The following is a 25344-nucleotide window of genomic DNA, read 5'->3' on the forward strand; positions in this document are numbered from 1 at the left end:
CTACGGAATAAGCTCCATATATTTATGAGCAGAGTTAATAAACATTTAAAGGTATATGTAGCTGATAAAAGCACTCTTTTGATTTGGCTTTGGATCATCACTTTCTATACTCTCAGAGTTGAGTAGAAGGCCACTGAAATTATTTCCCTTGATGGAACTGTTAGAGCCATAGGAAATGTGATCGAGTATTGTCTTTGCTATTTTTGCAAAACTGAAAAAGTATAAATAACGTACAAGAACCATCACCATATTAATATTTGGCCTGGGCACCCATGTCATAGCAAATGTAAGGATGAGAATCAAGAAACAGGTGTCATTGGGGAGACAGGGCTTCGGCAAGTGTGAAGCTGAACTTGAAAAACTTCAAAGGGCACAATACCTCATTCAGTGACATTGCTGTGAGTTGGTTCCTTTATTTCCTCAAATTCAGCATCCTAGATTGTTTCAATTCTCCTTCCAGTTAGTTTCTGTGGTTTCAATATTTATGGGCCTAACAGCACAATAAAGATACCATTATATTCCATATCCCTTAGAATCCCTAACAAGAAATATCTTGTTCTTTATAATTACTCCACATTTCAGTGCATTTCTACAAGATGCAGAACATATTTAACAATATAACACATACAGTGCAAGTTTGTACTAGCAACCCTGTATCTGTTCAAATTTCAATCCCACAGTTTCCTGAAAAGGTGATCTGATCATATGACTGGTATTTACTGTTCCACTTGCAGAGTGATAACAATGCGATGGAATACACTTCTCAGCTATTTTATCACATAGACCATCTTGAAAATGTACACAGTGTATCTCTAATCTTTGACAACAGACCAGTAACAGCAACAGGCATTTAGACTTTTACTTGAAGTTATGTTACTGAATTATTTTCTTTAAATTGCTTATAGACAGCGCATATTTATTAATTAGGTAACACAAGCAGCCAAGTAGGAACCAAAAGCCCAAGTGGACTTAAGATTTAGTATTTCTAAAATTTAGTTTAAGATGTTTTGCCTTATTTTAATTATTATGCCTTATAAATATTTAATGAAAAAATATTGCACTGGATTGAAGCTGTAATGTATTTATCTATCTATCATTGCTAGCATAATTCTTAAAGTATATTATTTGAACTGTTTCCACATATAACTACCCAACAAATGAGTCCTTTCTTCAAATGGTGCCATTATTCAGGAATATCATTGAAAAATTTGAAAGACCACACAAAGATATCTGTCTTATTGAATTTTACTATTTGGGTACTAGTACATTCAGATCAATTATTTTTAATTGCAGTTGTGTCTCAAGAACACTCAGGTTTAATTATGAGCTTGACCAGTTAGCTTGACTGTTGCTGCATAAACCTGGAACAGAGAAATGGCCGTTACTCACTTCTCTCATCTGTCTTTTGCCAGCTAATCAGTTCCTGATCTTATGCAGACAATGAAATAATTTGCTTGTTTTCGTTTTTATTCCTATGAAACTCATTTCAGCAGTGGATGGACAAGTGTACTTTTTTATCTAGATGAGTAAGGTAAATGCATTTTAGCAGAGACTTTTTGCAGCATCTAATCATTTCCATTTTGCAAAGTTAGGCATCAGTACTGTAAATGCACATGCATGAAAATTCTGTACACTCCCGTTGCACTCAGGCAGTTGCATCAGAAATTTAAAGCTATCCACATAGTTCCAATAATGTAAACTTTTAAGGCTGACAATTCTAGGATACTAAATATAAAAAATAACATTCTGCCCTTGAAGCCTCAAAATTTTCATTACTAAAGCTACCTACCTCTCTGCTACTCGCTGTGCGCTTAGTCCCCCCACATCCGCTACTAATGGCACTGAGCAATTTGGTACCTTAACCGTATCAGGATCGTAATTCTCTACTTTGTTGCTGAGGCTGAACTTTAAGGTATTTTCAAAATCTGATGGCTTTTAGTGCTCCTGAGAGCCCAGCCATTTCAATAGTTATAACAATCAGAAGAACTCCCAAAATTAAGATGTTGGAGGACTGAATTTTAGGGTCATTACATATATATAATACTATACATCTAAACTATAATAGTGCATACACTACAGTATGGTAGCCACTAATTATTTTAAAGGGATATTTCTATAGAAATGCCTTTTTCCCCCTTATGCACAGTGCAGACAATACCATGAGCATTCTGAGTGTTAAGGACTGTGCTATGTATCAAAACTTCTTCATACAATGAATTTAAAAAAATATATTTCCTTTTTTGGGGTGTATTAAAGAAACTCAGCTAGCTTTAGCATTGCTGTTCCGCCTGAATAATTTCTCATACAAACCAACATGGGTTTTAACCCTTTTGTGCATAAAATATCCTGGGTTGGAAGTTTGTTCTTGCAAATCCTCCAATTCTGCTTTATTTCTGCTGGTGACAATACTTTCCACTGTAGCCTTTCTTCCTTTTCTCTATGCAAAGAAGAAAGAAAAATGCAGTAGTTAGAAAAAAAAATAAAGAAATCATTAGAATATTTGGAATTGTACCAAGTAACAAAATATTTTCAGTTGGAAAATCAGGAAAACTCTTTGCTGAAGAAATTTTAGGGATAAATTACTGTTAGCCCTAAGTTCAATATGCTTAAATAATTTATGTTTTCTCATTTCCCCAATTATAGGATTATTACAAGATTTTAGATTTCCCTAATTCAGTAGGCATATTTGATTGGTCCATATATTTCACATTTAATAAAGGGCTGTAAGAAATGTCACATTTAATAAATAAGTAGCAGATATTTAATTTAAGTTGAATTAATTTAATGTACATAGTGGAAACATGAGATATATATAATACTATTTAAAATTCCTTCAGTGTAACATAAACTTACATCTCCATTAAGCTCCTCTGTGTTTTAAGACACATTTATACTCTTTACTTACAAAACTGAAGTTACAATATTGAATGCTAAGGCTATATCTGGGTATTTAAAATTTAAACATGATAAAAAATAATTCCTACATCATAATTTTGCATACACTGCTATTATTTTTAATAGATTGTAGTATAGAAGAATTAGCAGACGGGGTAGATAATTAAATTAAAAGCATGTATTAGAGATGAATGAATCTGATTTAGTGAAATACATTTTGACACAGCAGTTGTTTCTTGTCAGTTCAATGAGTTTTACTCAGGGGATATCACTTCTGGCCATTATCTACATGCTTCAAATGATAATCTACTTTACACACAACGTCTTTTTGACTGAATTTACGTAAAGGTTGATAAGAGCTATACTTCTGATTTCTCATAGTTTATGGCATTTAATAGTGAATTTAAATACTGTGTTTATAGAATGTCATGCATTCAATAAGACAGGAAAATAAGTGTTACTTCACAAAGTTAATACATGCTTGTAGTGATTTAAGTAGTGTCTGATCTTAGTTAAATACTTATTTTAAATGGCACGGTCTCATTTTTAGTATTGTCATCCAGCCCCAACAACATACCAAAGTAAACCAGGAGTCAGCCCGAGTATAAAGGCACTCCACAAGAGAAACTCCAAGAATCTAGAAGCAAGGCGAGGATTTGAAAATAACTTTAAATTTATAAACACCAAATCTCAGCTTCTGCATGCATTCAATCCAGACAGAGCATAAAAGATGAAGTGTGTCTTAGATTTGAGTATATCAGGGATTTATGACTGGATAGCATTTATAAATGTATTCAAAGAGTAATGAAGTCACTGAATATAAAAGGGCAACGAATTATGCCCACACACAAAAGAACTCAAAATTTTAGTATTTGTGGGCAGACAGATATTCTTAGAATTTTCTCAACAGTATATTTTGGACAGTAATTCGTTACTGTAAGGTTAAGGGATATTTCCAGTTATCAGTATCTTATCCTCAAAGGCTCATCAGCATTGGACTAAAGCAGAAAGAAAATATTTCAAAGAACCAAAACAGATGAATGAAAGCTATATAATTTATATGTAAAAATTACTCCATTTCCATTCTGGGTTGAGCTATTCTGCATGGCTCAAGTGTATCCTTGTCATTCAAACTATTACAAAAATAGAAGCTATCTAGTTTTAGATTTCAATCTTAAAATCTCACTTTGTCCAAATCTATTTGATTCTGAGAAAGACTTAATGAAACCTGAATGAGAATAGGAGTGTGTGTCCCCATCCCCCAAATTGTCATAACCACATAAAATTTGTTCTGGAAAAAAGATAGAATAAAATCCCAGGGGTATACTGGGAAGTTAATGTATCACATATTCAGTGGAAGTAGAGATATTTTCTCCAATGATATCCCATGCAAATATTCAGCTAAAAGATGTAAATAGAAGGGAAAAAACTTGCTCTTTACAAAGTCTGGACCTTGATTCATACTTCTATTACAGCTTTTGCTGTTTTGTTTAATCTTATTTCCACACACAGAAGGTACAGATAAGTGCAGGAATCTGAGTATTAAACCCCTCTGTATTATCTCCTTTTTGTGACATTTAAGTTATCACTATTTGATATGTTGCTGTTTTTCAAAGATTGCAGCTGACTTGAAGTTTATTTGTGTTTTGTTTGGGTTTTTTTTTTTAGTTGGATACACAATGAATGATCTCATTTTTGAATGGCAAGAAAAGGGAGCAGTTCAAGTAGCAGAAGGACTCACTCTGCCACAGTTTCTGTTGAAAGAAGAAAAGGATTTATGTTACTGTACCAAGCATTACAATACAGGTAGGAAAGAATATTAGTGATTACAACTGGAAAGACATTGAACATTTATTGTTACTTTGCACAGTTAGGGGGGAGGGGTGTTTAAATGTTCTCACTGAGCTTACAAGAAGATTATAATGTGCAGGTGCATTTTGCAGGATGATGCAGTCCTAAGTAACTGCCACAATGAAACAAAACTACATGAGGGTTGATCAAATGTCTATATCAGAAAGCTTAAGACATTACATAGTTAAACTAATTCAGGCACAATTCACTCTGGAGTTTTATTTTTACAGTGGGTGCCATGAACATATCTGCACTGTGGGATATGAAGCACTGCTGAAATCCAAAAGTCCACAGGCTCTTCACTAAGCATGGCCTGGCTCAGTCAGGAAAAAGAGACACAGATTTGCCAAGCTGAAATCATCCTTAATGTACAATGTCCAGATCTCCAAATTAGAAGTGACATTTCTAAGCTGAAGCCTTTGTAGAACTGTGATGCTTAGCTCATCATTTCTGGGGTTAGTTGAAAAAGGGAAGGTTTAACATTAATAATATAGGTATTTTATTTTTAATCATAAAAAGATTATTGCAATAACTGGACAAGAATAATAATCCTCAAATAAACATGTGGCAAAGGCTAAGAATGCATAGCTTCCATCTTCTTGCAGGAAAAAAATGTAGAACTCTTTCATTTGAATCCATATCTCTTTTAATTTCTACTCTCTAATATGATTCTAGATTAAGCATATCTTGAAATTTAAGGTTAGAATTCTTTTCTTTATTCTGCTGAAATGGCAGAAGGGAGAAAATTCAGTAGGTGGTGTTCGTAAGGAATGTCTCGTTGCAATCTTAAGGAAGAGTGCTTTTCAGCAGGGTGTTTTATCAGAGCTGCCATGGTCTCCTAAGGAAGGAATGGTTTTCTAATCATTTCCATTTAGAGTGCAGAGATACTTAGAGAAACATTTTGAAATGTGGCCTAAAATAAATTGGAAGCACATGACAAGCACTGTTACTGTACAAGTACTAATAGCTGGCTAATCCTTAAAAACTTTCCAAAAATTGAGATACATATCCTATAGCAGGGTAATTTTTTCCCTCAAAGATCCCTTTGTTAATGATAGTAATGAAATTCAAATTATTCCTTTTTTTTACCATAATCCTTATGACAAAGAAGAAAATTTTATTTTCATTATTTTTCTCTATCTCCTTTGAGATATATAGGCAGTGCCTCCTTCCTTTTTTAGAGTTGTCCTGCTATTGTGCCATTTTAAAATGTGCCTGTACTTCTGTAATCTGTATAGTGATATTAACAAATGAGAATTTGTGGTAGGAAGTATTTTTCCAGAGTTCATTTGAACAATATGGTGCCGGAAAAATCTCTGACTGAAGAATTAAAACATTACTATTGAACTTAATCTGATATTGAGTAGAAACGTGTTTTAGCATGCCAGAATTTCCAGTGATTTCCTAGCATCTCTCCAAACATCTCATCTAAACCTGAATTGTACTCTTATTCATTTGTTTGAGAACTTTCACTGCAATCATCATAATTTAAACCTTTTGATTTTGACTGAGAATTTTTTCAGCATTTTTGGCCCACTACATTTTCTTCATAACCTGTGCTTCAAGACTATTTAATATGGTATTAATTTTCTTACATGCAGAAATAGGAAAATATGCTAGGGCTAAACATCACACTCGGCAGCATGCGGTCAACTTACGTCTGCTGTCTTGTTCACTGTGGCCCTAAACTGAGCTGAGAAGTGGGAGCAACAGATGCTACTAACTGCATGTGAGGTCTCATGACCCTCAAAACGTTCCTGCAAACCAAGAGCACTTATCCCTGTTAACTGCTAACACATTTAGGTGGGAGAAGGGGTTTGCTGTCAACTCAGTGTGGCCAGTCATCAGTGTTTCTGTATTACTTTGACCAAACTGCATTTCTATGAACAAAAAGGTGCTCTAAAACAGCCCACAACTCTGAAAAGATCGCTGAAATTTATGCCTCTACTTAAAAATATATTTGCGCCATTTAATTTATCCATACAAAAAATCAAGTTGTTTACTAACACAGAAAACTTGGAAGCCTGGATGCAGATGCTCACTGTACACTTCAGGATGGAGACTTTAAGAAACCTCAGTAAATATAAGAAGACAATTGCGCAGCTGTGGGACCTACCTATGATTGTCAAGGGAGAAAAATGCAATGCTGAGTGGCACTAGCTGCAGGTAGAAGGATGTGTCCTCACCAGAAAAAGCAGCATAGTGGCTTGCTCTGGGTTATAGCAACAAAATTACAAATACAAATCTGGAAGGACGATATTTATTATGTAATTCTCCTCTTCAGGTATTTTCTCCACAATATTTATTTTTATTCAGGTATTCAATATGAAGTAAATTTAATCAAATTACAGAGGTTTCGTTTGGTTTCTAGGGATGTGGGAGTGCCTTTCATTTCTTTGTTACAACCAATATTATTAAATACCGCGTGCAGGCTAAAGACCCCTAAACGTTGTATTGAAAGGTAACAACAACTAAGAGTTTCTTTCCCTCCATTGTGTCATATAATAGAATCATAGATTAGTTTGGATTGGAAGGGATCTTAAATATCATCCGGTTCCAAAGCCCCTGCCATAGGAAATTACACCTTCCACTAGATCAGGTTGCTCACGTTTTCATCCAGTCTGGCCTTGAACTCCTCCAGGCATGGGACATCCGCGACTTCTCTGGACAACCTGTTCCAATGACTCACCACCCTCACAAGAAAAAAATGTCTTTGTAATGTCTAATCTAAATCTACCCTCTTTCAGTTTAAAACCCTTACTTCTCATCCTATCACTACATTGCCTGATAGAAAGCCCCTCCTGATCTTTCCTGCTGGCTGCCCGTAAATACTGGAAGGCAGCTTTGAGGTCTCCCCAGAGCTGTGTCTTCTCTATGCTAAACATGCTCAACTCTCTCAGCCTGTTCTCATATGAGAGGTGTTCCAGCAATCTGATCATCTTTGTAGCCCTCCTCTGGACCCACTTGAGCAGGGCCATGTTTTCTTATGCTGGGAGCCACAAAACCAGACACATTACTCCAAGTGGGGTGTCAGAATCACCTCCCTCAACCTGCTAGTTGTGCTTCTTTTAATGCAGCCCAGGGTGCAACTGGCTTTCTGGGTTACTCGTGCACATTGCAGGTTCATAGTCAGTTTTTCTTCGACCGATACCCCAAGTCCTTCTTTTCAGGGCTACTCTCAATCTGCTCATTGCCCAGCCTGTAACCATATCGGGATTGCCCTGACCAATATGCACAATTTTAAGGTTGGCCTTGTTGAACTTGAGGTTTGTGCAGGCCCACATCTCTATCCTGTCAAGGTCTCTCTGAAATGACATGCCTTTCCCTCTAGGGTATCAACCACACCACTCAACTTGGTGTCATCCCCAGACTTGCTGAAGGTGCATTCAATCCCACTCTCCATGTCCCTCTGGAAGATGTTAAATAATGCTGTTCTCAATACAGATGCCTGAGGGACTCCATTCATCATTGGAATATGTGACCAATAATGTGCTTTCATAAGGCTTTTTCAATGAGACGCTCTGGACAGACACTCCTTTAGGATACTCCACAGGAAACATTTTTGTTTTTTTTTTTTTCAAAACTAGAAATAAAGCCTAGTCCTCTGGCCTATGACAGGTTAGATTAAAAGGATTCTTGAAAGAACCCCAAGCATCTGCAACTAGTATGCAATAAGTGACCAAAGAAGCATTTTCAGTTTAGGTTTAGTTAATGGAAAGCTTTTCCGAGACACTCAGTTAAACAGAAAAAAAAAACCATGAAAGTCTTACTGTGAGACAAATTAACATGAAAGCTTTGAGACAGTACATGGAAACTCCTCAGTGCATGTCTCATCAGTGTTTCATGCCTAATTGAAAATGGATGACAGTAACCATAGCTTGAAAATGAAATTACTTCTAAATATAGGGGCAGTTTCAACAACAGTATGGCATAACAGCTCATAAAGACCTGTGCTCTGAAATGATGCAACAGCATTTCTGATTATTTTCATGATTTTGCATCCGCTGGCGTATCCACAGTGATGAATTTGGGAAGTGAAGTAGAATGATAACAACCAGAAAAAGCTCATGTGAACCATTCACATTAGTAGAATGGTCTTGCTTACCTCATCCTGAATCACTTCCTATGGCATATGCATTGCACTCCTAGAGTTTTGACAAGTAATTTCAATCACAGCTGCAAAATGTCCGACACACAACAGCATGTATTTATATTACATACAAATATGTATAGTATTGTCTAACAGACACAAACAGAAATATTCTTATTTTTAGCTTTACTGCTACACCATAGATAACACTATACCTGTGCTTGAATGATGCTGCTCAGAACTGTCATGTCTATTGATGGGCTTTTCACTCAAAGTATTGGATGTAGTGATCCTGGAAACAGAGGTTGCTACACTGACCAGCAGAAATGATGGGTGCTATGTGTGACCATTTCTGATACCCCTTTATCCTTCGGTATGCAATCTCGATGAACAGTTGGCTTCCTTAACTCAACATTCCCCATTGACCTCATGACATATACATCCCAAAACAATCTTTTCTCACAATCCTTTTGGTTCCCCCTCAAGGCCAAATAAGTTGCTTAACAACATGTATATTGTGCCTCTTCTAGGTCCTACCTTCAACTGACTTAATGCCTTATATTGGGCCATATTGCTGCCAATACGATAGTGTTTAAAATAGACATACCTTTGATGCCTTACACTGCTGACATGAACTCAAACCCCTACTTGTTTGGTTAGACACCTAAACCACTCTTTTTTAAATGATAGTGGTGATTTTTAAACCATGGCATTTTAACCACTTGGGGTTTTTTTCATAAACCACTTCTCAGAAAAGGAAGTTTGTACTTTCTATCCTGGCAGTATTCTATGGGTGTGAAGTCTCTGAAACTACTCTTTGTTTCACTGGAAAAGCATCTGAATAGCAACTTGGTTCTCTGTTCTGAGTAGCGGTAGAAATTGCAGGTGCAAATTCATCAAGCTGAATAAAATTTGTTGCTCTTTTCCACATTTTTTTTCAATTTTCTTTTACTGCAGTTAGTATCTTACACAAGTCTTACACAAGTTACAGTTACACAAGTGTGAAGTTTACCACCTGCCCCAGCATTTGCTTCCAAAGTCACTTCCTTCCTGACCAAGACTTTAGGTAGTCAATGGCAAGCGACAGCACCAGGACTGGTATCTCCCAATATTCCACTGATATCTGCAGTAGGATGGGTAGTATGTGCCAACAGGCATTTTGTGAATCTTGGTTTTAGATACATAGGCACCAGCCATATATATGAGAAGTCATCTAGTTCTATATGTCAGACACTGAAAAACCTTCATTTCTAGTCAGGCTGTATGATCATAGATAGTGCCTGTATGCTCTACAATGAGGAAGAGGCAAGTACTTTTATAAACAGTTTTTACCTGCAAAATATACTCAATTTGCAATTTATATTTCAGTGCAAGTTGAAAATGTGTCTGGAGACTGCACTTACTGAGAGATTTTTTTATTACCCTGTCTCCTTCTTAGAGAGGTATGAAAATAATTTCAGCTAACGTTATTCATATGTATTCAATTTTATAGACACAGTCTCTTGAAATAACCATCTTTGCACATGCACATAATTTACGGAGTGTCGTGTTTATTTAAGAAATTTTATAATAGGAAGGCAAAAGAACAGAAAGTCTTTAACGGTATTTCAGAAACAGGTAAAGCAGAATGCCTCTGAAATGACCGTGTAATATTCTGAGAGGAACAAAAAGGAAGCCTTTTGAATGAACAAGGTGAACTCAGCTAGACTACTTACTTAATAGTGATTCTGATAATAACTCAGACAGGAAAGAAAGTAAAAAGAGCAGTATTGCATTATGGAAAAGTCAGTGTATATTTTTCATTTTCCCTCATGCTTTCTGTGAAAATCATCTTCCATTATGGTTGCAGTGTAATAGTGTAATACATAGCACGCTGTACTATGTACTAGTTATTTCAGTTAGAATATAAAATTGTCCTCAGAAAGTTTCTTTCAACATTTTTTAAAAAGCTTTCTATTCAGGCTTCTTTTTTTTTTTTCTTTAGTCCAATTTGTCTGAAGATACTTGGAGCTGATACCCTTACTTGCACTAAAGACAGTAGCTATTGTGGCCAAGGTGATTCCATTCTATGTAACAGATAACCTAAAATATAAAGGCTTACATATGAAAGGCACTTAAACAAAAGCCTTGATTGATTGTATGATGAATAATTTAGTTGCAGGACAATATTGATCAAAACTTCATGTGTCTGAGGCTCTAACACTCTCGTACATCAAGGACTAGCTTTCTGCTACCTGACACACCAGAGTGCCCCAACTCAGGATGAGTGCAAAAATCAGCCTTAAGGTAGGGCTAGGAAAACACAGCAAAGGGAAAGACTATGATGCCCTGCAGTTAGATCATATTAGGTTGCAGATGAACAGCGCAATCAAAGAGCCTCTTACAAATTATTGTCAATATGTGTGGTCCTGCAATAGACATTTCTTTTGAGTAAATATTGATCCTTTTTTTCCTCCACACAATGGTACAGAGAGTAGACAAGAATATTCAAAGCATTGCAATGACAACTATTTAGTGAGAACCTGGGAATCCAGAGTACCAACCATGAGAAAACAGTGAAAGTCATGAAGTGCCATAGCCACATTGCATCGATCCATACAAACTCTGATTATTCGATCAAACAGCATTTTGAGAATTGCAGTTACTCAGCTGCCATTTGTGGTGATCCTCCCTATAGGACTACCAGCCCAGTACATTAGGAATATAATCTAATTTGCACTGTTTCTCCTTTGAAGCTAGAAATAGAACCCCAGGTAGATTTTGCAGGGTGTGGGCTTTTTCACTCCAAGGTATCTTTTAAAAATAAACATTATCTAGACAGTCTACTTTATCCATATAAACTATTTCCAGGTTCTTTGTCTATAAAACCTTTCTGCAGAGCAACTATGTGCGAAGACTATAGTACCAAAAGCATATATCCAGAATCTCACACTAGCACCACATAATTATGATTTTTATCTAGCTGATCTGGATAAAACCAGATTTTATCTAGCTCTCCCAATAAAGCTAGCTTTTTATTCATCTACTTTAATTAGTGTCTTCAGTGACACTTATGAGATAGCAAACATTAGTTAGGCGGTTGGTGTGATTATATTCACCACAGTCATGTGTATTGCATTTTCTGTTCCTTTCTCATGTCTCCGTGTTTCTTGTTTCCTCCTGTTGTCTTATCATAGAAGAAGAGTCTTTTCTTCTTGCTTTTAGAAGAGGAGACTCTCTTTACTTTTCGGATACAGAGAAAATTGGGTCAGTTGGCTTTCAAAATATATTATCTTTTTTTTGTGTAAAATGAGGAACTCTGATTTTTAGAAGTCTAAATATGGTAAACACTGCAGAGGTTCAGAATAGCAGCTAGAAATAAACACTACCAAACACAATTTTCAAGCTCAGATTGAGCTTGAATGCTTAGGATCTTTATGGGGAGTAGAGGAATTGAGCTACTTAAGAAGGGGATTTCTAGAAGACAGACAAATGGGAGAAGCTCTATATTGTATCAAGGCATATAAATATAAGTCAGCCATTTAGGCTGAGTATATCCTAGCTACTGAGGAACTCTCAGTCTCCCATTCTCTTTTACTGCCCTCTCTCAGTACTTAAGCTCATTTCAGACCCGTGTCTCTAGCTGTTTTCCAGTGGGGAAAATGCAGTGCCAGAGGAGGGGAGCATCACTGCAGTTCAATTGCCCCAGGATTCTGTTAGAAAACCTCCATAGTTTGCAATATTGTGGCCCTTGGGCTCCCTGTATGTTGGTCATCAGTCGCTTTTAAGAACCATATTGTATAGTCTACATCCATATTGACAGTTGCTCTGGAATCCGAATATAAAATATATGCTTCCCAGATCTAAGACTTATACTCTGCAGGGCTCTGTAAAGATCTGCTTAACTTTAGTTAAATTTTGCTAAGCTTTGAACCATGGTCTGTTCAGCAAGTATAAAATTCATGTTTTAAGTAAATAGTTCAATATAATTTCACTAAACTATATTATCTTTTGGCCACAGTCCTCTCTATGTCCACAAAATATTTCACTGTAGACTGGATATTACCATCAGCAATGACTTTTCCTAGAAGGAAAGCCAGACTACAAATTAGTAGTGTCTAAAATGGTATCAAGAACTGGCACCTTCAGTTGATATCTCTCCAGTTTGCATGGATTAGCAGCTGAATTTTGCATGTTTAGTTCCTTTTTTTGTTTATACTTATTAATTTTATATTTTATTACGCTATTCATTTTTAATTTATTTGTGATTTAATAATTATTATGATTCTTATCTTTATTAATTATTTCTGAAGCACACTATTTCCTTGACTCAGATTCCTCAGGTGATTCTCCATTATGAAAACTCCCTATGTAGCTTCATAAAAGCTACTTAGACTTCCTGGAAATTGTAAACATGACCATGACATTGTATGTGTAGGGTAAGAAAAGCTTCCCCACAAAGAATATCTTAAGGGTTCCTAAAAGGTGACAAGTATGTTTAAGTTCTAGCAGCTACTGCCTTTGGAGCAGTTTGAGGCAGATAAAACTGAGAAGGACCCCTTATGGCCTGAAAGCTACTACTTGTCCTTGATTTCCTTTGTATATCCCATAGTACTGGCAGTGCCTTTTAATCACATAGACATACTGCTACGTGCATAACTCACTGCTTAGACAGTGCCTGCCATGGCTCATGAAGGCTTTGCAGCATGAACGTGTACTAAGGTAGAAAGTTGGCCACAGCAGCAGCAACCAAAAAAAAAAAAAGAATATGTGATCTGGACACTGAGTCAAGAAAAGCCACCTATAGACTGACTGGAATATATATTTTTCCACTATAGTGTTTGTTTCAGTGTGATGGAAACCATGCCAGCCCAGCAGATATCTGACATTGTTACCAAATAACTTGTGCAAGAGAGAAAAGTGGACCATCACATGGATATATACCAGTACGTTCACTTCCTATGGATACATACAGCATTCAGCAAGGAAGCACTTTTGGTGCCTTTATCACGCTTGAATCCCCAATTAGACTAGACTTAGAAAGAACGTTACCTTTGTTTCAGGAAAAAATACTTATCCTTTAGGAAGCCCTCAATAGCTCTTCTTTTTGCATTACAAGAATCTGTCCATTTTATGGATTGTGTGCACATCTATATTTAGATCTGATTTGAAACTAACATCATGCCTTAATTTGTTACTCAGCCTCAGCAAACCAACAATACCACAAAGGTTTCATGTATTCCTTGCAGCCACTCTCTGTGACATTTGCAGTGTGCATCAGAGTGAACAAGAGTTTACCTTCTATGCACTGCGGATGAATTGTTAGAGCAATGCTCTTAGCTGCTTGTCTATCTCCTTCCCCAGCTCCGATGACTTCACGGATATGTCTCCTCTGATCCATTCAAGCACCCAGTCAAACAGATTAAACCACAGCTAACCTGACTTTGAATTCCAAATGGAATACAGGAAAAGAAAGGGGGCTGACAGCTTGATGTTGGCTTCACCTGGGAAACAGCAGCACAACCTCTGCTGGCTGCCTCCTAGCTGGAGATCACATCCACTAATGAAAATGCTTTTTTCTTCCATTCTGCCTCATTAGCCTAGTTTATGCAGGTTGTACTGATTTCAGCCAGGAAGGGTGAAAACTAACATCATCCCTTACATATTTAGGCCGTTATAATTCCTCTGACACATCACTCAGTCTTAGTTCTGGCCCTTTCATAAACTCATCTCTTTTTCCCTCCTTTTCTGTGGTTACAACATATGCCATTTGCACTCCTTTCATTCAGAATCTTTCAATTTTTTAGGGTTCTGTTGTGCACAACTATTCCTCTCTTTATGCTTAGCTCAGAGAAACCTGGCAAAAACTACACAAAAATAATCCATAGCAGAGCTAATATATTTTCATTCATTTCATATATTTTTCCTTGCTAAGGACCAGAGTATTTTTCTGCTGAGAGCTCTGTAATAATTCAAGCCCACTTGGGTACACAGGAATGAGAGTCAGATCCCTCATCCCACCTTTCTCTGGAGAAAAAAAATAATGTACAAGCAATAGCCAATGTTTATTGACACTCCTCTGATGCATATATTATCCATTCTTATATTCCTTAGTTTTTCTTCCTAATTTGTTTTGAAAGATGCCTACAGGACCCTATAAGAAGAAAGTATTGCATGTTAAACTCTAATTATTGCTGATATGATGTCAAATAAAATGCCTTTGCAGCAGACCTAGAGTTGCTTGATGCTTTTCTGTCACTCCTTGCCACCATGATTTGCTGTGATGTAAGAGACTGCTGCTGTTAAGGCTGTAAATTAACAGAACAAATGTCACAAAAAGGAAATCTTCAGGGTAGGAACCAACTTGAAGAATCTGATCCTGACAAAGGCCAGTCAGAGCAGAACTTCTAGTTATGTGGGTTTAGCTGAACTGTTAATGACAGGAATGTATCATGTAGGTATCTTTTTGAAGATCCTGGAAGAGAAACGTAGTAGGAAATACTGGCTTTTCTTAAGTAAACAGCAAAATTTCCATTCACTTTATTAAGCCAGGACTTAGTTTCTCGATTGAAGCACAAATGTTTGAACCAGGATTTGGGATGCAGATTTCAGGAGTGTAGATAGGATTCGGGAAACACTGGCAATCAGGAGTGGAACTAACAGCTGAGTTGGCAGATACAAAATTCCTGAGATATATCATGTCATTTTAAATTGAACATCAAAACTATCATCTTTCTAAATGTGGGTTTTTTAGTTCCTCAGTAGAATCAAAATTCATAAAATCACATTGAATATGACACATAGAAAGAACCAATGGTTTGTTAATATAATTATTATGAAAATAATGAAGTTCATAAGATATTTCCAGGATCTTAATATGCCTAGAATAAAAACATTACAGTCTGACTTTATGTGAAGCTCATTTCTGTATGTCTAACACTGTTGTGACAGCATAATACACTATATATTATATCAGTACAAGTTTATAAGTAAGTCCATTACGTAAATTTTGTTAATACAATAAATATTAAAGAACTATTATTGTGGAATGTTTTGCTATAACATGGCATAGTGGCAAATAAAAATGGATTAGTGAAATATCTATCAAAAACTACCAGAAAACATAACCAAAAAACTTCAAACCACTTAAAAAAGAAATAATGACACAGGTTTCCATGTTAAATTTGGAAATAGGAAATACATTCATTCAAATAAAGAAGAAATCTGTATATTTATTGCTGTAAGAAACTTTCACATATATGTTGGTTACAGTAGCAGCGTTGCCTTCAGCACCGTTCACACGTGATTCATATGACCATTGAGCAGAATTAGAAAATCTAATGAGACCAGGTCAAGATCTGTGAGATAAACTACAATTTACAGGTTTAAAAATACATCTCTATAAGAGAAAAAAGTGGGTTATGGCATTTCTATGAGCAAACAATATTTTTTTTTGTTCATGTTTGATTAAATTACTGGATTTTTCTTGATGTTCAGTATCTCAAATAATTAGGCCATTTAATCATCAGCTTCCTAAAGTTGCCTAATCTCAACTCAATTTCTGTTTGAATCTTGGTCGCTGTATTTTTTATTTAGAATAGTTTAAATGGGGAGAAAGGGACAGATTTAAGAGAAAATAATTGGATTAAAAAAAAAAAAAAGCTTAAAATTGAACCTAAAGATAAAGGAGGTTTTTATAAAATTGAAGAGCAAATCTTTTCTTTACATAAAGCAGTATTTCCAAACAATTGGTGGGATAACAAGTGAGGTGTGATTACACAGAGGAACTCTCCTATGTCATAATGATTTTTGGTTTTGTAAGGAAAGAAGAGTTGGTAAATTATCAGATTCTTAAATTTTCAGGTTTTCTGATCACTTCCTTTCCAGCAGATACTCCTGTTGTAATGGGAACTGTATGTATTAAAAATTACTGAAGAGAAATCAAATTATTCATGCTTCTTTAAATAACAAATATTTCTGACAGAGTATAAATTCTTTAGAGTGTTCCAGATGTTGACAGTAAAGAACATTCTATTTCTATTGAATATTTCTTCTTTGCTGTAAAAAGGAAAGTTTACATGCATTGAAGTCCGATTTCACCTTGAGAGGCAGATGGGTTACTATCTCATCCAGATGTACATACCGAGTCTCTTGATCGTCATTCTCTCCTGGGTGTCATTTTGGATCAACATGGATGCTGCTCCAGCCAGAGTGGCCTTGGGCATAACAACTGTACTGACCATGACAACACAAAGCTCAGGTTCACGAGCATCTCTTCCAAAGGTAGGCACAATTTCCTTTCTTTGTACCCCATTAGTTCAAAGTCATAGTGGTATGTGACAAGTAAACACTTTCAGTGAACCTTATGTTTTAATTATTAGCATTTAAGCATCTTCTAAAGGAGTTAAATAACTTGGAAATATTCAGAATTTGAGTCACCAATCAATCATATTCTGTTTCTCACCTGTCTCAGCTGTTTGTCCAACTACGTCTACTAAATTCCATAAACCTCAACTAGTGATGAAAGTAATGTTATGCAGTACTACATAAGTGCTGCTTCACAGTTGACTATCCCATCCTTTTTCTGATCCCACTGTCTGATGATCTGCCAGCAGATATGATGAGCTTTCTAAAAGTTGTAGACTGCAACCTGTTCTTAATGATATTCCTCTCCCAAAACGTGCCTACATTATGAATTAACTCACTAGTCACAAACACATTTACATTAAAATGTAGAAAAATATGAAGCTAAATAGCTCCAAATGAATTGTTCACTACACAATGTAAATAGCTTAAAGTATATTTCTACGATTACCTATTTTTTCTTTTTATTGCTTTAAAAAAATTCTTTTTCATTTTAAGTGTTGTTCTTGACCATCTTCATGTGCCATTGAATTTAATAGAAATAAAATGTATACAATAAATATATACAGTGCCCACTTCTGTATTAGTTTTAGCAGTTTATTTTTAGTCTACCTATTTTTTTTCCAAGTACAATAGGTAGTCCTAATAGGTAATTGTGCTTTGTGCCTCAAATGTATGAATCTGAATGCATCCAAATGTAACAACGAGTAAGGAAATGGAATACTATAAAAAACTCAGAAAAGCAAGAATGTAAAACATTACCAAAGAGAGCTAGACATGTTTTATGTCATATTTTTACAGCCTGAAGCTAGCTATGTTGGTTTCTGTGGAAAAGCCTCTTGTAAATTTGCACGCATAGAGGGAACAGTCTCTGCTTTCTTAGCTCAGATTATGTCCTGCAGCTAAGCATGGCCGTAAAGGATTGTAGTGAGTTCATCTAATCTGCAATTTATTTTCAGCACTTTCACTGTGTCAAAATTGCAGGACTAACCTGAACCTATATCTTTGATTTACAATGCCTAAATTAGCAGAGAATAAATACATCAGAGTTCTCCATCTATCTCCCTTTTTCTACCTAATTTCTGCTCCAGGAACTTTATATCAGATTCATTGTAATACAGGAATTCCCACTAGTCCTACTATAAGCCATCCTCTGATGCCTTAGAATCATTCACAGAGCTCAATGGGACAAATGGAAAAAGAGCATGTGCTTCTTGTGGGTTATCTGGTTCGTGATAAGGGATACAGTACACTAGAAGGACTTTTAATTACAAAACCAGTAAACATATTTTGTGAAAGACTACTTTTTAAAATAATATTTAACCCTTATTGATTGAATTCTTGTCCCTCTTATTATCTAGCTTTCAGGTTAAGTTTTATTTGATAAAAATATTGTTGGGATGTGGAGATACTAGGTTGGTGCAAAGATAATTGCTGGTTTTAACCATCAAATTTAAAGCAGTATATCTGAGCTTAGAATAAAATTTATCAATCAAAATAAGAACTATTAGAATCTACACATTTTTGCATGACTTCTCAAATATTATGGAGAGTGGCTTGACAACTACATCCGCCAATTCTCTCAAGACTCTGGGATGCATTTCATCAGGTCGCATAGACTTATGTATGTCCAAGCTCCTCAGGTGGTCACGGATCTGATCCTTCTCTACAGTGGGAGGGCCTTTACCCCCCTCGTCACCATCTTGCCCATTGACCCAGGAAGGATGAGGAGAGCAGTTGTCAGTGAAGACTGAGGCAAAAAAGTTGTTGAGTACCTCAGCCTTCTCCTCATCTGTTGATACGAGGTTGCCATCTTCATCCATCAGTGGGGGTATATTCTCTTTAATCTTCCTTTTCTGATTGATGTACCTGTAGAAGCCCTTGTTGTTATTCTTCACTTCCCTTGCCAAGTTCAGCTCCAGCTGCTCCTTGGCCTTCCTGACCCCATTCCTACATAACTGGGCAGCGTCCCTATATTCTTCCCAGGTCACCTGTCCCTGCTTGCACTGGCTGTGCAGTTGGCTCTTGTTCTTCAGTTTGACCAGCAGGTCTTGACTCGGCCACACTGGTCTCTTCCCTTTCCTGCCTGATTTCCTACACCTGGGGTCTGAGCACTCTTGAGCTATATGGAAAGCATCCTTAAATATTTGCCAGCTCTGTTCTGCTCCCTTGTCTCCAAGGACCATGTCCCAGGGGCTCTGCTGAGAAACTCCTTGAAGAGCTGGAAGTCTGCTTTCCTGACATTTAGGGTCCTGACTATACTCCTCGCTTGCCCCATATCCCTCAGGAGCCTGCACTCCATCAGTGCATGATCACTGCAGCCCAGACTGCCTCCAATCTTGATGTCACTGATGAGTTCACTTGTATTAGTGATTATCAGGTCCAGCATTGCATACCTTCTGGTGGAGGTCTCTATTAGCTGTATATAATCCATTTTTTTTTTGTCACATCACAATACAATCAAGAAATTGATTGGCTTTGTTGCATAAAAGAGGCACAGAGCAGATATCATAATGACAATTTTATTTATTTTCTTTCAGCTCTTGCAGCACTGATTTGTCAAGATTTTTTCATTTTCCAGTTTGGTACAAATATCAAACAACTGTTGAATGGTCAATGTTTAGTTCTTCTGCAACCTCTCAAGTTGTTTTGCATGGGTCTACTTCAATAATGGGCCTCAGATGGCTGTCGTCCATTGCAGAAGGACATCTATGGCCTTCCTTATCTTAAAGGCTCTCTTTTCCATTATAAAATTTTTGCAACCACTGTCGATCTGTACATTCATTGACAGTCCCCTGATGAAATGCTCAGTTGATATTTGAAGCAGATTCCACTGGTTTACACCCTCTTTTGAACTCATACAATACAACTTCTTGAATTTGGGTTTTTCCATCTTTAATTTGACCGTGTAATATAGAAAAGAATAAACAGCAAGATCAAATCCATTAGTATTAATAAGTAGAATGAATTTTGTATTTCAAAATAGTATACTATATGAACACAGTTAAATAAAAGTTTAATCCAAAATAAGCATCGCAGTTTACAGTGACAAAACTAGCATTTATTTTTGCAACAAACCAATGCACTTCCTCTTGCCATGAAATACTAAAGTTCACATCTGTGATTTTAACATATTCAGTCTTCTGCTCTATTGTCTCCATAGGTGTCATATGTCAAAGCAATTGACATCTGGATGGCTGTGTGTCTGCTATTTGTGTTTTCTGCACTTTTGGAATATGCAGCTGTAAACTTTGTGTCAAGGCAGCATAAAGAACTTCTACGATTCCGCCGCAAGAGGAAGAAGAACAAGGTAAAAGTAACAGTATTCACAACTTTGAAAGAAAGTCTGAGATTGATTTATGCCATCATATAGGGTTAATTTGGTAAACACTATGCAGCCTAAAGTGGCAATATAAATAAAATGACAGCAAATAATGAAATTCACTATAGGCAGAGGTCACTACAAGGACTCTGCACTGCATAAATCCCACTCGAATTCAGGGATTAAGAGGGATTTAAATGAGACATGGGCCATGTGGGAGCCATCTGCACAAGCATGAAGTTCACTCTGTTAGAAGAGTCAGATTATATTCAGTGGATGAATGTTACTGGTACTTGCAGCAGTTTGTACTGCATTCAGTAAATAATGTTTCTTAGTTTCATTCTAGTATTCAGTTCAAAGCCTTAACAGCTGTGTTTCATGTAAATATTAATACAAAAATAATTCTTCAGTTAATACTGCTGGTAGAAGAACCAGCATTTTACTTTAAAAGTCTGAGGATTTTTTTTCTTCTGTCAGGTTAATTTAGCATAAATTGCTCATACAATTAGTAAGAAACTTTAATACAGCAATGGTTATTAATATTTATTTTTAGCTGAAGCTATCTAGACCAGAGTAAAATAAGTCACTACCAATATGCAAACTTAAACAGCTAAGACTATAGTCCACAGTTAAATCAAGCAATAAGCAAAATTTCTTACATTATACAACATCTGATTTTTAAAAAAGTAAATATTTCTCCAAATTACTCATTAAATGAGCACCCAATACTGATGTCATGCAAACCCTTTCCACTGGCATTCAGTCACTGTCTAGAACATTACCATGGACTAAAGTCTGACCATAGCAACATGAATCAGTTCAGCCATATTTCATTCCTGAAGACTGACCTCAATTTACTGCTTACATCACAACATTTTATAGGTTGTTCTCCTAATACTTAGAGGATAATGAAAACGTGTAACGCTGCAAAGCCTACCTAAGCAGTCTCTGCTCACAAGACTGCATGTTAAAAGGCAGGATGGATGGTCAAATTGAAATGACATTTTCATACATTCGTCTGTTCCTGTGTATTGAGTCAAAGGCTTTTTGAGGTGCAGAAGGAAACTCATGTACTGTAGCCTAGAAGATGATTCAGACTGCATCTATCTGCTTTCAATAATTTTCCCTTAGACATATATGCTTTTTTCTTTTCACTGACAGTAGCAGAAAAATTGCTTTCTGAGACTCAGAGGAGGAAAGCAGCATTTTTGTCCCAGGGTGTTTGTTTTTGAAACATGGTAGCTCTCTGAAAGCTGCTTAAACGTTTGGAATGGAGGGAATGTGATGGGCAGAGACGGATTACCAGGCAGGGAGCAGGTGGGCCACAACAAAAGTGTAATGTATCAAATACAAACAGCTGTGGTGAGTGATATATTATGAGGCTATGCTTTTAGACCATTCTTTATTATACCACATGTTATAGTGTCTTCTGGATATCAGGAAAATTTACCATATTAAACTTCAGTGATGTCTTTTCACTTCCTTAAATACACGTCAAGTGTTATAATCACAGGGTTAGAAACTGGCAGGTAATATTACCCTCCTCCCTCAGAATCAAACTGAATCTCTTCCCAGACTCTCATAACAAATCTTTAAGTTCACCAAAGACACTTTTTCAGCAACCACAGCCAATTAAATTTCAGCTTAGAGGTATGTGAAGAAGTCTACACAAAGTATACAAAGCATTTCTAAGACCACTTAACAGAAAAGTATGCCCATGTTTTGCTGGATCAGTTCTTGACATTATGATATTTTTGAATTCTCTCTTTAAAGTCCTTATTCTAATTTTACACTTCATTAGATATTCTTCTAGCTTCAAGTAGGTAATCTACTAGGTTCTCATACATTAGAGGATTAAAAGGAAATTGTAGGATCTAAGGTAAAGTATCAAGTGTTCCGCTTACATTCTGAAGGAAGAAGACATACATTTCAATGCTTTTCTCCATAACATACCTAGGTGAGGGTATTAACATGGAGTATATGGCTTTCCTTTCCTCTCTGTATCTCTATGTTTCATTGTAAGACAAGTTTCCCAGCCTGAATTTACAAAAAAAAAAAAAAAAAAATTAAACCCCTTTGTTCCCATACACGGTTATGCTTTTGACAAATCAACATGTTTCTGGAAAGATTAATGATTAACTTAACTGGATGTTTCTTGATGGACTCCAGTCCTACATATAGCTCCCGGTCACAGTTGACTTTGAGGATACATCTTCTCAAGCTCTAGAGACAGCTCACCTAATTGCTTCTCTTTTTCTCAATGTTTTATTAACCCATTCCTTCCAGTAAGTATACTAGAACTTGAAACATTACCATGTTGAGATTTTGTCTCTTTAAAAAATTTGGATCACATCCTATACCCTCTGGTATAAAATAGCAAGTGATATCTTATGGATTAAAGAAATCAGTTAATGGGTAGCCTTCTTGCCACAAATATTGTTTATTCACCACAATTTCTAACATGAGATGCAGGCCCCAGGATGATAAGTCAAATTACCTTGTGTTTCTTTTCTCTTTTGTCTTTTTCAAAGTCAGTAACTATAACCCATGTTTATAAAGTTTTGTATGTGTTTGTTATCCCTTTGGGCTGTTATCCCTTTGGTCAAACAGTCACTGGCTCTCAGGAATTAGATTGCATTGGCTTTTAAAACTACCGTGCATAAAGAAATATTCACTTGACTACAAAGTCTGAAGACATGAAAAGAAGTTAGATTAAAACACTGTGTTTAAAATAAACTTCAGGGGCTTCCTTGAACATCAAATCCTTTTTCTTTCCAGAGTTAAAACTCTATTCTATTCAGTATTTATGTCCAAAATCAATTAGAGAAATAAAGCAGTTAGGCTAATTTATTAGACATTTTCATCCTCTATGCTCTCCATCTTGGGACATTTTACTAGGATTAGATTTTCTACCAGGTGAACTCCAACCAATGAATATAGAAATTTTTGGCACTGGCATTTTATCTGCAAGTTTTAGAAATGTTTTATTTCAGGTGTATATTGACAGAAGAGAACATATATGAAGACCATCTCATTGCAGTAGGGCAGCTGAAGAATTTCCAAAGTCTGATTTCTTTGTTATTAAAAATATATGCTTGTTGAAAGAAATATTTACATTTACCAAGTAACCCTAGCAATGGTCAGATGATTGAATTTCAGTGCTGGAGCTTGAGAGATCAGTGAATCTCTTTTCCTGACCTAAGTCAGGATCAGTTATACCTAATTCATCATCATCATAGAAATTCCTCAAGATTCCCTGTAATCTATTCCAGTAGTTTAGAAAGTTTATGCTCACGTCTTTTCTTGGCCTCTCATAGTGAGTCTAGAAGGGCTACACAGAACAGCCTACTTCATTCCTCTGTGTTGCCATTTGCACATTTGCACGCTCCTTCCCTGCAAATTCTCCTAGTAATTCCATATAATTCTTCAAAACTGTGTTTGCAATGTGAAGCCTACGCAGTGGCAGTTGAGGCAGCCAAAGGACCACATCATGCAAGTTATACACTTGTTGATCCAAACCAGTTTGACATTTGCTATTTTCCTTCATAACAAAAGTATGGTATTTACCCATATCAAGACTGTGACCTTCCATAACTTACAGGTATTTTTCCAGAGCTGCTGCATGACCATTCACTTTCCATCTTCCATTTGTGAAGTTGATTATTCCTGGCTAAATGTAGTACCTTATATCTGCATCTACTGACTCTCGTCCTATACTTTTCAGACACTTTGTCAAAATTATTGACTGCAAATTTAATTCTAAACCTATCCTCAAACCAATTGCAGTTTTTCCTAGGTTGAAGTCTTTTCCTAGGATGAAGCCTAGTAAATTTAATCAAAGCAATGTGTTATTTTTTCTCAATGCAGATTAAAAACACAGAAGAACTGAAATGTGTCTCTTAAATAGCATATGCTTGGTAAAAAAACCTGCAGTAAATGAGTGTAGCAAACAAAATAAGAGCTGCTGAGATTTATGGAAAATTATACGGTTATACAAAATGTAATTATGTATGGAGCTGTATCAAGACATTTTGGCATCCAAAGCTTGTCTACCCTTGCCATTTTCAATATACTTTTTTCCATCTACAGTCACTGCCTTTTTCTTACACCATCTAGTACTTTTGCAGGCTGCCTTCCCAGACAACAGTAACAGCAGCATCAAAGGCAATTCTTAGAAATAGCTGCATGCTCTGGCTATCATTTTTATAGTTGTAGCTATAGAATTCACTCAATGATTCCAAATAACTGGAAGGCAAATTTCTTTTCAGATGCCCAGTTGAATTTGCACAGAATTAACAAAGATTTTCAAGTGTCGGGGACTGTGACATAAATACATTTATAAACAAAAGCTGCTATTGCAACATAATACACAACCTACTGATTGCTGTTTTCCGATAGGCATATTGGAATATATATATATAAGAATTTTTTCAAAAAGGGTCTCATATCTTTACCACTACACAAATGACACAATGAATTCTGAGAACAGGGAAATTTTGGCTCCCCATTTGAGACTTCATTTAGTAGTCAACAGTGCTTTGTCTCTGCCAAAACCAGTAATCTGGCCAGTGAATACAACTGTTTCACAAATATTGTATTACTAACATGATGGAAACATTCCTTCAGATGAACAAGTATTAATTATTCATTTACAGTTACACTCCTTTCAGTCTTGAAAGACAAAAGGAAAAAAATGGCAGAATTAGAAGTCATATACAGATATTGAAACATTCCTATGACCAGTGCTTTTTCTTAGTTGCATTTCCACTGTAGAGGGAAAAATATTAACTGTTTACATATACTGAATAACATTTTTATTTTAGATAAACTTTTAATATATTTA

The 25344-nt window shown here is 36.1% G+C and overlaps 1 protein-coding gene across 2 annotated transcripts in view; it reads left to right on the forward strand.

Annotated features, from left to right (window-relative positions):
* Positions 1–25344, forward strand: part of GLRA3 (glycine receptor alpha 3) — an 86475-nt gene that overhangs the window by 54017 nt on the left and 7114 nt on the right. For both annotated transcript variants that reach the window (XM_054066151.1, XM_054066152.1), the window contains exons 6-8: positions 4564–4701; positions 16884–17098; positions 20343–20489. In XM_054066151.1, the coding sequence (XP_053922126.1) occupies positions 4564–4701; positions 16884–17098; positions 20343–20489 (500 nt within the window). The remainder of the gene's footprint in view (positions 1–4563; positions 4702–16883; positions 17099–20342; positions 20490–25344) is intronic.

Source organism: Cuculus canorus, chromosome 4 (assembly GCF_017976375.1).
Source record: "Cuculus canorus isolate bCucCan1 chromosome 4, bCucCan1.pri, whole genome shotgun sequence".
Lineage (NCBI taxonomy): Eukaryota > Metazoa > Chordata > Aves > Cuculiformes > Cuculidae > Cuculus > Cuculus canorus.